Genomic DNA, 12496 nt, shown 5'->3' with positions numbered 1-12496 from the left:
CGGATAGCCACTGCCTTATTTTAACCTGTTTGGCACAACATTGCATTGGTGAATGGTCTGACGTATATCAACGCTGCCTGAGGATCCAAAGCTGAACCAGTGTCAGCTTTGCCTCCACTGAGGCTTTATAAATGATTTGTTCATTTATCTAAATGTGTTATTTATTGCTTCCAACGTGTGGGCAACTGAGGTCAATAAACTACATATTTATTTGTCTCTCCAGGATCTCTGCCCTGATATGATCGGTTTGGTTGCTGTGAGGTAAAGAGAAAGGGATCGCGCTCGCAAGCCTGACTCATATACCATACTTATTCTTGACCAAAATGTAAAGAAGTGTCTCGATCAAAAAGCATGGATTAACGTGTTTAGGCTGTGGATGAGTAACATTTAATTCAAACCATCATTAGGCCTTGGTTAAGTTAGTTATTGAGATTTAAATTCAGATTGCAGCCCGAGTTCGCTCCAACATGGAAACGCTGTTCACTGCCTTCGTTATTCTCTTCCACAGAGCGTTTAAAAGAGCTCCTTTGTTTCCACTTTTCCCACTACCAAAAAGAACATCTTTGTTTTTCTTCCCCTCAACTATGAGGATACTGCTTTTCAGCTCGGAAACGTTTATTTCTTTGCCAGTGTTTGTTTGACCTCAGTGGGCGGGGCCTCCAAACCTGGAATATGTAAGGGCGTTGCGCTGGGCTTGGTCAGATATGAATGTTTCATAAGTCCCACGTTGGTCCTGTCGTACAACACAATGCGCACTCGGATTTGCAATCGTTTTCACGCAAGGTTGGTAAATTAAGGGCCTCATTGTGTTGTCTATAATAATTAATAAATAAATAAAGAAAGTGTGAAGAAGAGCTTGAAAAATGTAAAACATTAGGAAAATCAAAGAAATCTATGCTTTACAAAATATACCATATATTTCTTTTGAATCTTGTCTTTTTGTTGAGGCCCATTCCCCTGTAATCTGTACTTTAGCTGAATGTTTAAATAACCAGCTTCCTCCTTGTGGACAGTAGGAGGAAACTGGAATGCTGAGAAACGAATGCACGATGAGGAAAAAACATAAATTCTACAATAGCTACTAAAAGGAATTAGGGCTACCTGGGTTTGGAAACACAACCTTCTGTGGATTAATGAAATAACTCAAACAGAAAATATATATGGTTCTGATTTCTCAATTTGAAATCCATTTGAAACAACTACAGTCCCAGATCTACACCAGCGCTCTGTGGTCCCTTTGCATTTATCAAGCCATGCTGGGAGTTACTTTCACTCTGTGGACTGACTCTCACTAAGCAGCATAATCAGCACTGTGAATTATTTCATTTTTTTGCCCAACCGATGTAGAAAAACCTTTACAGCTTGACAAAATTAATGAGATTTACATACGTCCTTGTTCTTTTATCAGTGGAGCACTTTCAACAGAAAAACAAAAAGCTGCTTTATTCCATGAGTCAAAAAATGCATCGACAGCTTTTAGTGTTATTTGTTAAACAATGGGGACAAAAACACAGTGTTTGCAGAGCATCAATGTGATTTTAAGCGACTGACACATTTGAATGTGAATTAATTTTTCCTCCGTCTAAGCCTTTTCTGCTCCCTTCAGATTTTATTTACTTTTTGAAATATCTTTTTGTTTAGTTCTTTCATTTTTCTTTGTCAGGCTGCAAACTGTTGAACTTGTGTCTTTGCTTGTTATTCCCACAAATTTGTTGAAAAATGGACGTTTCTTAGTCACTAGTTATTGATAGGGACAGAGAAAGGAACAACACATTACAGGCTGTCATAAAGTGAACTTTGTGTTGCGTTGTGTGCCCGAGTTGATGCTATGACAGTGCATCGGAGAACACAAGCAGACATGTTGGGCTGATTTGAAAATTGACAGGGCTGTCTGTTCACATTGTTTGCTGAAAAAAAAACCCAACTGTGGCAGAACAACGTGGACCAGTAATTTTGATGTCAGACATGATGGGTTCTTTAGTCACTGACGGAACACATATGCATCCTCACAAAAAGCTTTGCTGTCAAGTGAGTGAAAAAGAGGAGGAGGAGGAGAAGAAGAGTGATAAAAGCTTCCTGGTATGGTCTGTTCGGTTGAGTGACAAAACATTTCTCCTACGGCTGTCTGGGGCTTGATGTTGATAAATTATTAATTGCAGCAAAAAATTCTCCAGTTCCAAAATGCCAAACATTTTGCTCTGGCACAAATCCTCTCACATACGTAGGCACACACACACACACACAGCTTTCCACTTCAGCTGCGTTGGGAATCCATTTCATTGGGAGTTAAAGAAAATCTAACAATGGTGTGATTGAGTCAAGGTCAAAGAATTCATATGACATACACGCAGACACACAAGAAGGTTACAAACAAACAACACCATCATTGATTTTCTGATTAAAGACCGCAAGAAACAATCAGTGCACGATTTACTATTCAGCAAACACTTGTTTGACGAGAGATAGGAGCCAAACAGAGTTAGAAGCTCGCAAAAGGAAGAAAAAAAACCATGGGGAGGAATGCCTAACATACATAAATAGTCTTTGGATATCTAATCAAGCAGCTCTATAATTAAAGACGTTTAGTTTTAATTAAAACATTAGACCCAGAGATCTGAATGCTTGAACCAACATCTGATGTGCTTGAAAATGTTTGAATCACATCCATTATTTGGTAAATCAAAACTTATAGATTTTTAAGATATGGGTTTATTATAAAATAAAACAGATCATGTTCAAAGCAATAATAAATGCTCTTCCAGAAGGCGTTCAAAAATACTTCACACTACAAGACCAGCAAATACAGGCCAAGCAATCAATTTATGTTTATTTTTACCAAAAAGCAAGATTAGCAGTAAAACAATGATGTATGTCTGTTCTAGGGTTTAATTTGTGGAATACTGTTGATAAAGAAATAAAAATGAGTGACACACAATTTAATTTAAAAATGAAAATGTCATAATATATGTTAGAGATGTGAAGCAGTAGAAATCTGTTTGTGTTCTTTGTCAAATGTTGCATATAAAAGACAGTACATGTACATATACATTTATTTTATTTTTTTGCATTATTTGAAAAAAAGGAATGTAATTGCTCTTTTTTGTGTGTATTATTGAAAAAGGTAACTGAAATGTTATGATTTATGTTGAGCACATAAGCATTTTTGTTTCGGCCTGTTTCAGTCTTATTTTATATTTTGAAATTGTGATTTATCTTTGAATGTTTTTTTGTTAGACTTAAACCAATAAACAAACTAAAAACTGAAAATGAAACTGAAATTCTTGGTACCTGGATGAACTGCCTTGCCTATTTTTTTTATCTTTGAGGTAACATTGATCCATGTTAGCCAACCTGACATATATGAAAAAGAGCCACAGCAAACATCTGTGAAACAACGAGCTCGATGAATGCTACCCCTTATCTCACAGATAATAAAAATATCCATTAACCATACAAAACCTTGGATATGCATAAAGAAGCTTGCCAGTAAAAACCATTTTAGCATTCAAAGCCGTGCAAAAAAAAGGCAATGTTCAATTATTGATATCCAGCAGGTATATTCCTCAAGGTTAATACATTTTCATGCACATGAAGAAATATGCGCAATAGATCAAAGTGCATTTATGGATGAATGTGAGGTTTGGGATTTTAGCATGTTGAAGCTAATGCGCCTCTGAGACTTCTTATAAATGAATGACTGCCAGGGGCTTCTCCTCACCATTATGTTGTTGTGGATGAAGCCCTTTCGGTAGCGTGCCGGTTTGAGGTGAGGGTACTCCTCCGTGCTGGTCACTCTGATGTTCCACACACGTCTCCAGGCCTCATAGAGCTGAAGGTGAACCGGGTAGACACCTGAGTGATGTGGTGCTACAGCGTAGCCCATGTCCACAGGGATGCTGTGGTCCTGGAGGAGGAGGAGGGGAATGTATGCTTTTAGTCATGGCATACAAACATCAAGGTTATGGACATCAATACAAAAATAATTGTACATTTACTACTCACAAACACCAAGGGACTCAGATGTACATAAACAATGATTTGTGCACTTGCACTGACTTGTTATGACGTTGGCCTTCAGGTTTAAAATCATATATATTATATATAGTTGGTGTGAATATGTGTGTGTGCGTGCGTGAGGTTGGACGGTTGCATCTTGAAGAATGATGGTGCTGTCCTTTGCTCTGACATACACCTACACACACTGTCAAAGCCATGGATCAGCAAAGGGGGGAAGTGTGTGTGTGTGTGTGTGTATGTGTGTGTGTGTGTGTGTGTGTGTGTACGTGGTCATGTGTGCTTGTGTTGTGAGCACGTGATTGCAAGTGAGTAAACAACAGAGGTTAGCGATTACGCTTTACGTTTATGCTAACCTTCAGCCTCACTGACCAACCCCACTCAATGTGTCGTAAGTGACGTCACGTTAACATATGGTCATACAAATCACGGTCACTTGTAAACACGCATGTGCAATGCATTGCAAAATAAAACCATGATGGAAAAAGTATTGATAGTATTTTAAAAAGAAAACAAAAAACATATACAGTATATATATATATATATATATATATATATATATATATATATATTATATATATATATATATATACTGTATATTCAACCTTGCTGTGTTCAGATTAACTCAAAGGCATTTGTTATTTACAGAGGGTCAACTACTCACCACAGGTCAAACACAACACAAACTAACTTACATGACCAAGTATTATTTCCAATTATTCTAAATAGTGTGCCACTAAAATGTTTGACATTATGTCCATCTTAAAGTTAATTTTAACGTTGCTTACGCGTGTTGTCGGTCTGCCTTTCGGAGAATGACCATACTGTATATGGACTATTTAACGCCTACAAAGTTAGATAGCGTCATCATATTATTATTACACAAACTACTCTTAATTTTGTCTTCTTTTGGAACAGTATGTTAAGTTGAGGTTTTGTTTCTTCAGACAAGGTTTTTAAGGAATTTTTTTTATCTCCCGACATGTTTCGACTGTCAACTGCCAGTCTTCGTCAGAGGAGTTCTGCTGATCGCCTTTGATGGTTCCTTTGAATTTTCACTTGACTTCCATGTATTAGTTCTTTCTGAACAATACTTTGAACAATGATAGAAATGTCCTGAAAAACCACGTCTGAATAAACAAAACCTCAACTCTACTCTTAAAGATGCCTCCATACTGTTGGCCACAGAAATCATCACAACACCCATCTGCAAAGTAGTCCTAGACAGGTGTACTGACAAAAGCCCTATTTGCATGGGATTAGTTTTACAGAGGGACCACATGCGATTTGTAATAATTGCAGTTAAAATTCCCCCACAAATGACCTACTATATTTTTATCTTGTGATAATACTAATCCAATACGAATAGGCATCTCCGTGATTTGGACAGAAATGGGCGGGATCTGACGCGTGATTATGCATTGTTTTGTTTCCGGTGCCACGGTCTGAGTTTACCTTGCACTGAGATCGATTATGAGCATAGATGCGCATGCGCACTTCCGGAAAATGAATTTTTGCTATTAAAAACAAACAAACAAAAAAAAAAACAGTTTTGTTTATTTTTGTTTTCTAAATTCTGTAATCCAACAAAATGATGGTCCGTGTTTACTGGCGAGCTTCGGACGCCAGTCAACTGAAGTCATCGCCTTTGATAGCTTAAAATAAACTATAAAGCTTTACTATAAAGTATAAATACACTCTAGTATTTTTCCGTTTGCCTACTACAGCCTGAGCATAATAAGTTTGATTTGAAGAATTAACAGTGGACTGATTTCCTTCACTGAATTGGCATTCAGATAAGTCTGAATGAATCCTTCAAGTGGAATGTCTACCTGCAACTCGTGGTGGAGGTAACAATAAGTCAGTAACCATTTTAAAAGTGTACTTCTCCAGAAATCAAAATCATGTCACTTCTGCACTAAAGGTTCCTTCAATGAAGTCACTGGGATTTCAGCAAACCCAAAAGCAGAGGCTGGGCAGAAGTGAAAATAGTAATGTTTAATTAAAGATGGCAGTGGCTGTCCGTACAGTTGCCATATCAATATATCGACATTATATCCGTACGCAGCACCCCTATTTGGCCAGTTTAGGTCATGTGATAGGTCAGTCATTGGCCAGTTTAGGTCGCGTAACCCTAACCCTGACTATGACTAAACCTTATCCTAAACCTAACCCTAAACCTAGTCTTAACCCTAAGACGCTACGTAGTTGTACTTCGGTAACCGTACCAATAGACACTTTCATTAAAGATAACGGACGAACCAGGCATCGTTTGGCTTTTTTTTTTCATAGAATAAGATGGCGTTAAAAAAATACAATATCAAAAATGGTGTCATTTACACATGTTTACCAAGTAAAAGCTACACTTCAATCAACATGGTGCAGAACTAAAGGACATACCATTGGTTTGTATCTGTTTGAACCCTGTGGCATAAGAAATTGGAAACCTAGCATTAGCAAATTATAAAAACCTTTAAAGAGAGTGTTTTATATCAGGCCTTAATCAGGGGATGTGGCGTACATTGTCTCCTTCCTGTGTGTGGATTTTTTACAGGTATTTTTCAACAGTCCAACAACAAGTTGACAAAGTTTATAGAATCTTCTAAATTGATCAACTGAATGGACTGGCAACACATTAAAGGTGTGCCTCGCTTTTGTTGGCTAAACTGGAATAGGTTTTAATCAGGAAAAGTTGGTAAAAAAGAATGGATGAATGAATACTGGATGGATGAACGGAGCTGAGTGGCTGCAAATATGCACCTAAGTATCCTCAACAAACACCAGATTACTCAGATAACCAATGATACCAGGATACTTTTCACAAATATTGCTTTTTATCCCTTTATGAAATGTAAGCAGGAATTAAATTATTTAATTTTCAAAAAAGGCACAGTCTATTTGCACACATTTATTTCACTCTGTTATTAGTAGTTATAGGGACATTGCCAATTTCAATTAAAAAAAAAAAGTTTTGCGATTTACTTGGAACCACTTTTATGAATAAATCTTCTTTCTTTTTTTCAGTTTATGACTTTTTTTTATTTACTATTGTGTTGGCATACGACTGTGTTTAAAGGGAAATATTGTTGTCATTTTATTAGTTCTATTTTCGAAATAACAATACGAGATGTACTATTTAGATTATCCAAATTACATTATTTTGTGAGAAGAAATGAAGTCTTTAAAGTCAAAGACGTCTGTTTACTTCTGAAATGTCACGGTACAAGTCGCGGAGGTGTAATCTGCTGTGGCAAAGAAACAATTGCTCACAGCGACGGTTGTCCTTGAAAGAAAAACGCAATTACGAGAGAAGCGTGAGATTAAAAAGGACACACAAGAAGCAAACAACAGCGAGACAGACAGCTGCAAGAGATATGTGCACATGCCCGTGCTCTGTTTCTTCACTCACCAGAGCAAAGTCCTTATTGAGGACCATCTGCTCCAAGAGTGAGGACTCGTTGTGGAAGAGGTGAGGCTGCATGTGGCTCCACATGTGGGGGAACCACCAGAACTCATCCACATACTTCAGTAGTAGATCGTCTCCCTCGTCCTCCTCCACTGTGCCTGCACGCAATCACACAGAACACACACAAAAATGTCATACATTACTTCACCTTACACTGCTGAGAACACACACGCTTGCAGTGCTAAACAAGGTGGTGTGATACCATGGTGATGATACGTGATGCCATAGCAATAAAAGATGGCACTGAATGTGTTTTCTATTCTCTTTCAAGTGCCTCTAATTATAATCAAGTTAAGTTTTGTCTCAAGTGTTCCTTTCTGCCACACTCCTACAGCTTTGTTCACACATACAGACACTTTGATTGGAAAAACGATAAATTCTGTTTTTAGTGCCAAAACACAGCTGAAAATGTGCTGTAGCGTGTCATGACCCAAGAAATACATCAGGATAAACAGCACACTAACCTTATACAGTACATCATTATCTTTTGTTCATGATGATTAAAATCATGCAATCCCTAAGTCATGAATAATTATTACAGAAAAACCTAGTGTATGTATTTTTTTCCCTGCTAACTATATATTTGGGGATTTCCTTAATTATGAATATGGCAATATGTTATGTCTGGCCCCAAGATTTTATGATGTTATTAGGAGAACTTTAAAGTCCTAATGATGCGGAGTGGGAGCACCATACATTGGATATCCAACTTGTCCTACAGATGCTTGTTGGTATTTATCTTGTTGGGTTCCTTGCCTTGGAAGTTTATTGCCATATAAAGGTGAAATTTTTGTAACAATGTTTAGGTAAGGGATACATGTCAAAGCTTCAGGCAGAAGCTGAGGTCTTACTGAACATGTCCCTAAGGCCATTTTCACATAGGAATAGCCTCCAACTCTGACCACATAGTAAGAAAATAACTGATAACTTTGTCATTTTATTTTGGTCGGTTTACGTTCGCCACGCACTTAATGTGGCAGTATGTAAGTTTTTTTTTTGGCTTCATTTGGTCAAAAATAAATAATCACCGTTGAGCATATTGTAATCCAAAGTGCTCTGAAAGGACAGTGTACTTTTGCACCTTCTGTTGCCTCTATGTATGAGGTTTAGAAATCCAGGAGCGTGACGAGATCTTTCAGCCATTCAGATATTTGTGGAATGAGCTGCCTCTGTACATTCAACAGGCGGACTCCCTTCCTGTTTTTAAATCACACCTTAAGACACGCATGTTCTCTTTGAAGGTGACTTTTACTGTTTTAATTGTACTCTGTGATTCCACTGTACTGTTGTATTTATATTTGTATTTTTTTTCCCCAGCACTTTTATTGCCCAGAGGGCCCCATGAGCTGTTTTGGGGTGTTATCATTGGCTGCCCGACTAAAGTTGATGAGCGTTTACGTCCTCTGTAGTGCAGTGGAATGGCGGACATTCCAGCAGGAGAAGTCCCCATCGTGGCGTTAGACAGCGTTTACATGGCAAAGCAAGCGGAAAAAGGAAGACTGACGTGGTGGAGCAACAGTCTAAAGGAACAAACATACTCCAGCAGAACAAACTCTTGGAGGTCCGCTTTGAGTTCGTGAGGACCTCCGTGACTGCGCAGGGTCTGCCCCACGTACTGGTGTTAAAGGGAGAATGAGAACAGACGGGATAAATTGTATGTAAAACTAAGAGAAACATATCCAACACAATTCCTTTTGCAGTCTGAATGTGGAGTGATGTGGGGTCATTGCAGCCGCCTGTGAGAGCTTGTGGCGGTACTAGTATAATGCAAAGAAATGCCTGGGTCTCCTTTTCTGTTTACATGTATCGCACCATGTTTTCTTGGAGAGCAGGGGTCATGTGACCAGCTACATCACGTTCAGTGACTTGTATTTGTGGAAAACGTGTTTCCATTGAGCTTTTGCGACATATTTCAATGTTGAACCGTCTGAAAAACTCTTTAGCAATATTTGACTGTTTTTTCAAAATTCAGGTGTCTCCATTAACAGTTTTTATTGCGCTATTTAGATTTTGCACATTTCCAAGGGTAATGGAAACCAAAAAAGAGTCTGTGAAACATCAGAAAACTCTCCAATAACGCAAGATTAAGTCCCTACATTTGTCAGTAGTCGCTAATGAGAAAAAAAATCACTAATAACTCCACAGTTGTGCGCGTTCACGAGGATACCGGTAAGGGACGATGGGTTTTGAAATAGGGAGGGGAGGGGGAAGCGTGGTTGTGTCTATACAAGTCTCACGATTCTACATACTGCAGCTTTAAAGAATCACTCTAAACTGACAGGAATATCTTGACAGCTTACAAAATCTGCTTGTTTTTAATGCACTACAACTCAGTATGGACAGTGTAGATATAATTCTCACTAATAAAAAGCAGAAGAGTGAACAAGGAAAAGTGAATCATATGAGCGACTCCCTCGCTCCTCAGTCTGTCACACACCTGCTTCACCTCTGCATATGAAAAGTTTTTAACGTTTTATGGTATTTTCTCCAACTTCAGTTTGCTAGTCAGCTCTCCACCAGAGCTGTGACTTCAATAGCAACCGCTGCGAGATTGATGTTTTTAACCAGAGTAGAATTTGCTTCTTTGACACAGGGCCAAACAAAAGTTTGCTGGTGTGAACATGCCCTAAGCATTGCACTGCTTGGGTGAGTTTGTCTTCTTCTCACAGTGCGTTCAGTGATTCACAAGCACTAATATGTCAGACCAGTCCTGATCATCTGGGGATCATCATTGGCAGCCTTTCTGGTTTTTGGTTTTAAGCCACAATAAGCCATACACAACCTAGAGGCACTGTGTGTTCAGACATGTTCTTGCTGAACCAGCAGTTCTTTATCAACAATTGAAGCTACATAATCCCAAAGAGGAAAACTCCATTTCAAGATCCAATATGCTCGAACAACACTGAAAAGGATGAGTATATCAATAGCAGGGGATAAATTATGGAACTGCCTAAAGGTTGAAATAAAACATAGCACCAACATAAACCAGTTCAAAACGCTTTTTAAGACATATATCATTAGTACGTATAAGAAAGAAGCGCAACAACTTCACCTAGGACAGCAATAATATATTATATGTATATAATGGTATAAAACATATTTATACTTAATAAACATAATAACATATTTGTATTAATTTATATATTGCCACACTAAATTTAATTGATGAGATTGAAAGTGTTGTAAATTTGAAATAGTTTGATTAATATAATGTACATCCATGTGTATGTAAATGTGTGTACGTATGTAAATATGTTTGGTGTGCGGGTATAAACTGTGTATATAAAACTTGTGCAGAATATATATTGAATGTATATTGTAAAATTTTTGAAGAATTACTGTAAATAACCAAGTGTTGTTTGTTCTGTTTTGTTTTTTTAAAGACTGCAGAAATAATTTCAAATTCAAATTCAAATGAAATTTAGAATACCAGGTTTTGATCCTTTATTGCATTTGGCCATAATGCAAATGCTTACATTAGATTGTAGGGATCGACCGTTATGGATTTTTTAGGGCCGATGTCGATACCATTTTTTCCCCTCAATTTACATCATAAAAATTACACAATGATGATAACAAATGGTACGAGTCTCGATTTTTAAAAAAAGCAACATGTGTTGAAATGAACAAAGGTGAGGTAGAACGACAACAAGTAAAAATATTTAACAAGTATTAAAAACAGATGATGTAGAACAAGAACAAGTAAAAAATATTTCTGCACTCTGTAAATAATGTGGATCGTCGAACGCAGCAGCCCACACTGGCCGGTGCAGATACACGTAAAAAACGCAAAAATCGGCCAATAACATTGGTCGGCCGATGTATAGTATGGGTCTATCACTATTAGATTGCCTTATTAAACTGTGTTAAAATGAAACAAACCTGTGTGGTGAAACTTCCCAGAGAAGCCCAGATTGAAGGTGAAGTTGGAGATATGAGAGCGCAGCTGTCTCTGTGTATCAAGGAGAGCCTGCAGACAGACAGACAGACACACAGTGAAGTAGAGTATTACCTCACACATGTAAGATTTATCACATTTACATCATCACACCCATCGCTCCTCACTCTGTGTTTGCACATTTAAGAACCATATCTGATGTTCATCTAATATCTCGTTAATGTATAATTCAGGAGAACTTTTTTCAACTTGATCATGGTTGCTGTGTCAGCTCATCTTGTTGGCTTGTTCATGATGCATTTCACTCATATTTTGTTTGTTTCCGGAGGTTTGTTTCCTGTTGCTAAAATTAGGCCAGACTCCGGTTTCATTACTCAAATCAGGATTTTCTCCACTTATTTAATGACTTCATTAGTTTACTGGCCTTACAAAGCCCTTGTATAATGAGTGTTAACTAAAGAGAGTTGCACAGAAAATGAACACACACACACACACACACACACACACGCACACACACACACACACGGTAATGCGACTTAATGAAGGTCAGTGCATTAGTAGCCTCTGGAGGGTGTGCTAATAACCCACACACACACACACACACGCTCCTCCATTCTTATCTCTCTCCCCATCCATCCCTAACATTATCAACTAAAAGCCTGTGCTCTCTCTCCCCTTTACCTCCACCGTCACGCTCACCCTCACACCCCCGGCCTGATGCCTGATACCTATATACTTCTCTTCCCAGCATTCTCTATTCTTCCATCTCCATGTTTGAGAACCTGCAGCCGCCTCTCTGCCCCCCTCCCCCCCCCCCCCCCACCCTTCTGTTTTCGTCTCCCACTCTCTCCACCCTTCCGTCTCTGTACCTCCATTTCTTCCTCGCCTGCTCTGTGAAAATGTCACATTCTCAGGAGACAGGCCTGTTCTAATTTGAAAGGCTGAAGCAGTATGGAGGGAAGATCGCTCCGTTTCTCCTTCCTCTCGGTTGTTCTCCACCTTATCGTCTTTCTGTGACTTCTCATGGTTTTCTCTAATATTGTTATTCATTAAAATAAAAAATTAAAAAACGATCTCTTTTTGTATCAGTGTAAGCACTATATCAGTAATCCATCTTG

General features: G+C 38.3%; 1 protein-coding gene across 2 annotated transcripts in view; it reads right to left on the bottom strand.

Moving 5' to 3' along the window:
• ndst3 (N-deacetylase/N-sulfotransferase (heparan glucosaminyl) 3) overlaps positions 1–12496 on the bottom strand; it is a 72728-nt gene that overhangs the window by 40593 nt on the left and 19639 nt on the right. For both annotated transcript variants that reach the window (XM_028472258.1, XM_028472172.1), the window contains exons 3-5: positions 11363–11450; positions 7424–7578; positions 3719–3904 (exon numbers count right to left, since the gene is read on the bottom strand). In XM_028472258.1, the coding sequence (XP_028328059.1) occupies positions 3719–3904; positions 7424–7578; positions 11363–11450 (429 nt within the window). The remainder of the gene's footprint in view (positions 1–3718; positions 3905–7423; positions 7579–11362; positions 11451–12496) is intronic.

The sequence above is a fragment of the Gouania willdenowi genome, chromosome 1 (genome assembly GCF_900634775.1).
Source record: "Gouania willdenowi chromosome 1, fGouWil2.1, whole genome shotgun sequence".
In the NCBI taxonomy this organism is placed as follows: domain Eukaryota; kingdom Metazoa; phylum Chordata; class Actinopteri; order Blenniiformes; family Gobiesocidae; genus Gouania; species Gouania willdenowi.
Note: the sequence above shows the minus strand (reverse complement) of the source record. Positions and strands in the feature narration are given on the sequence as shown.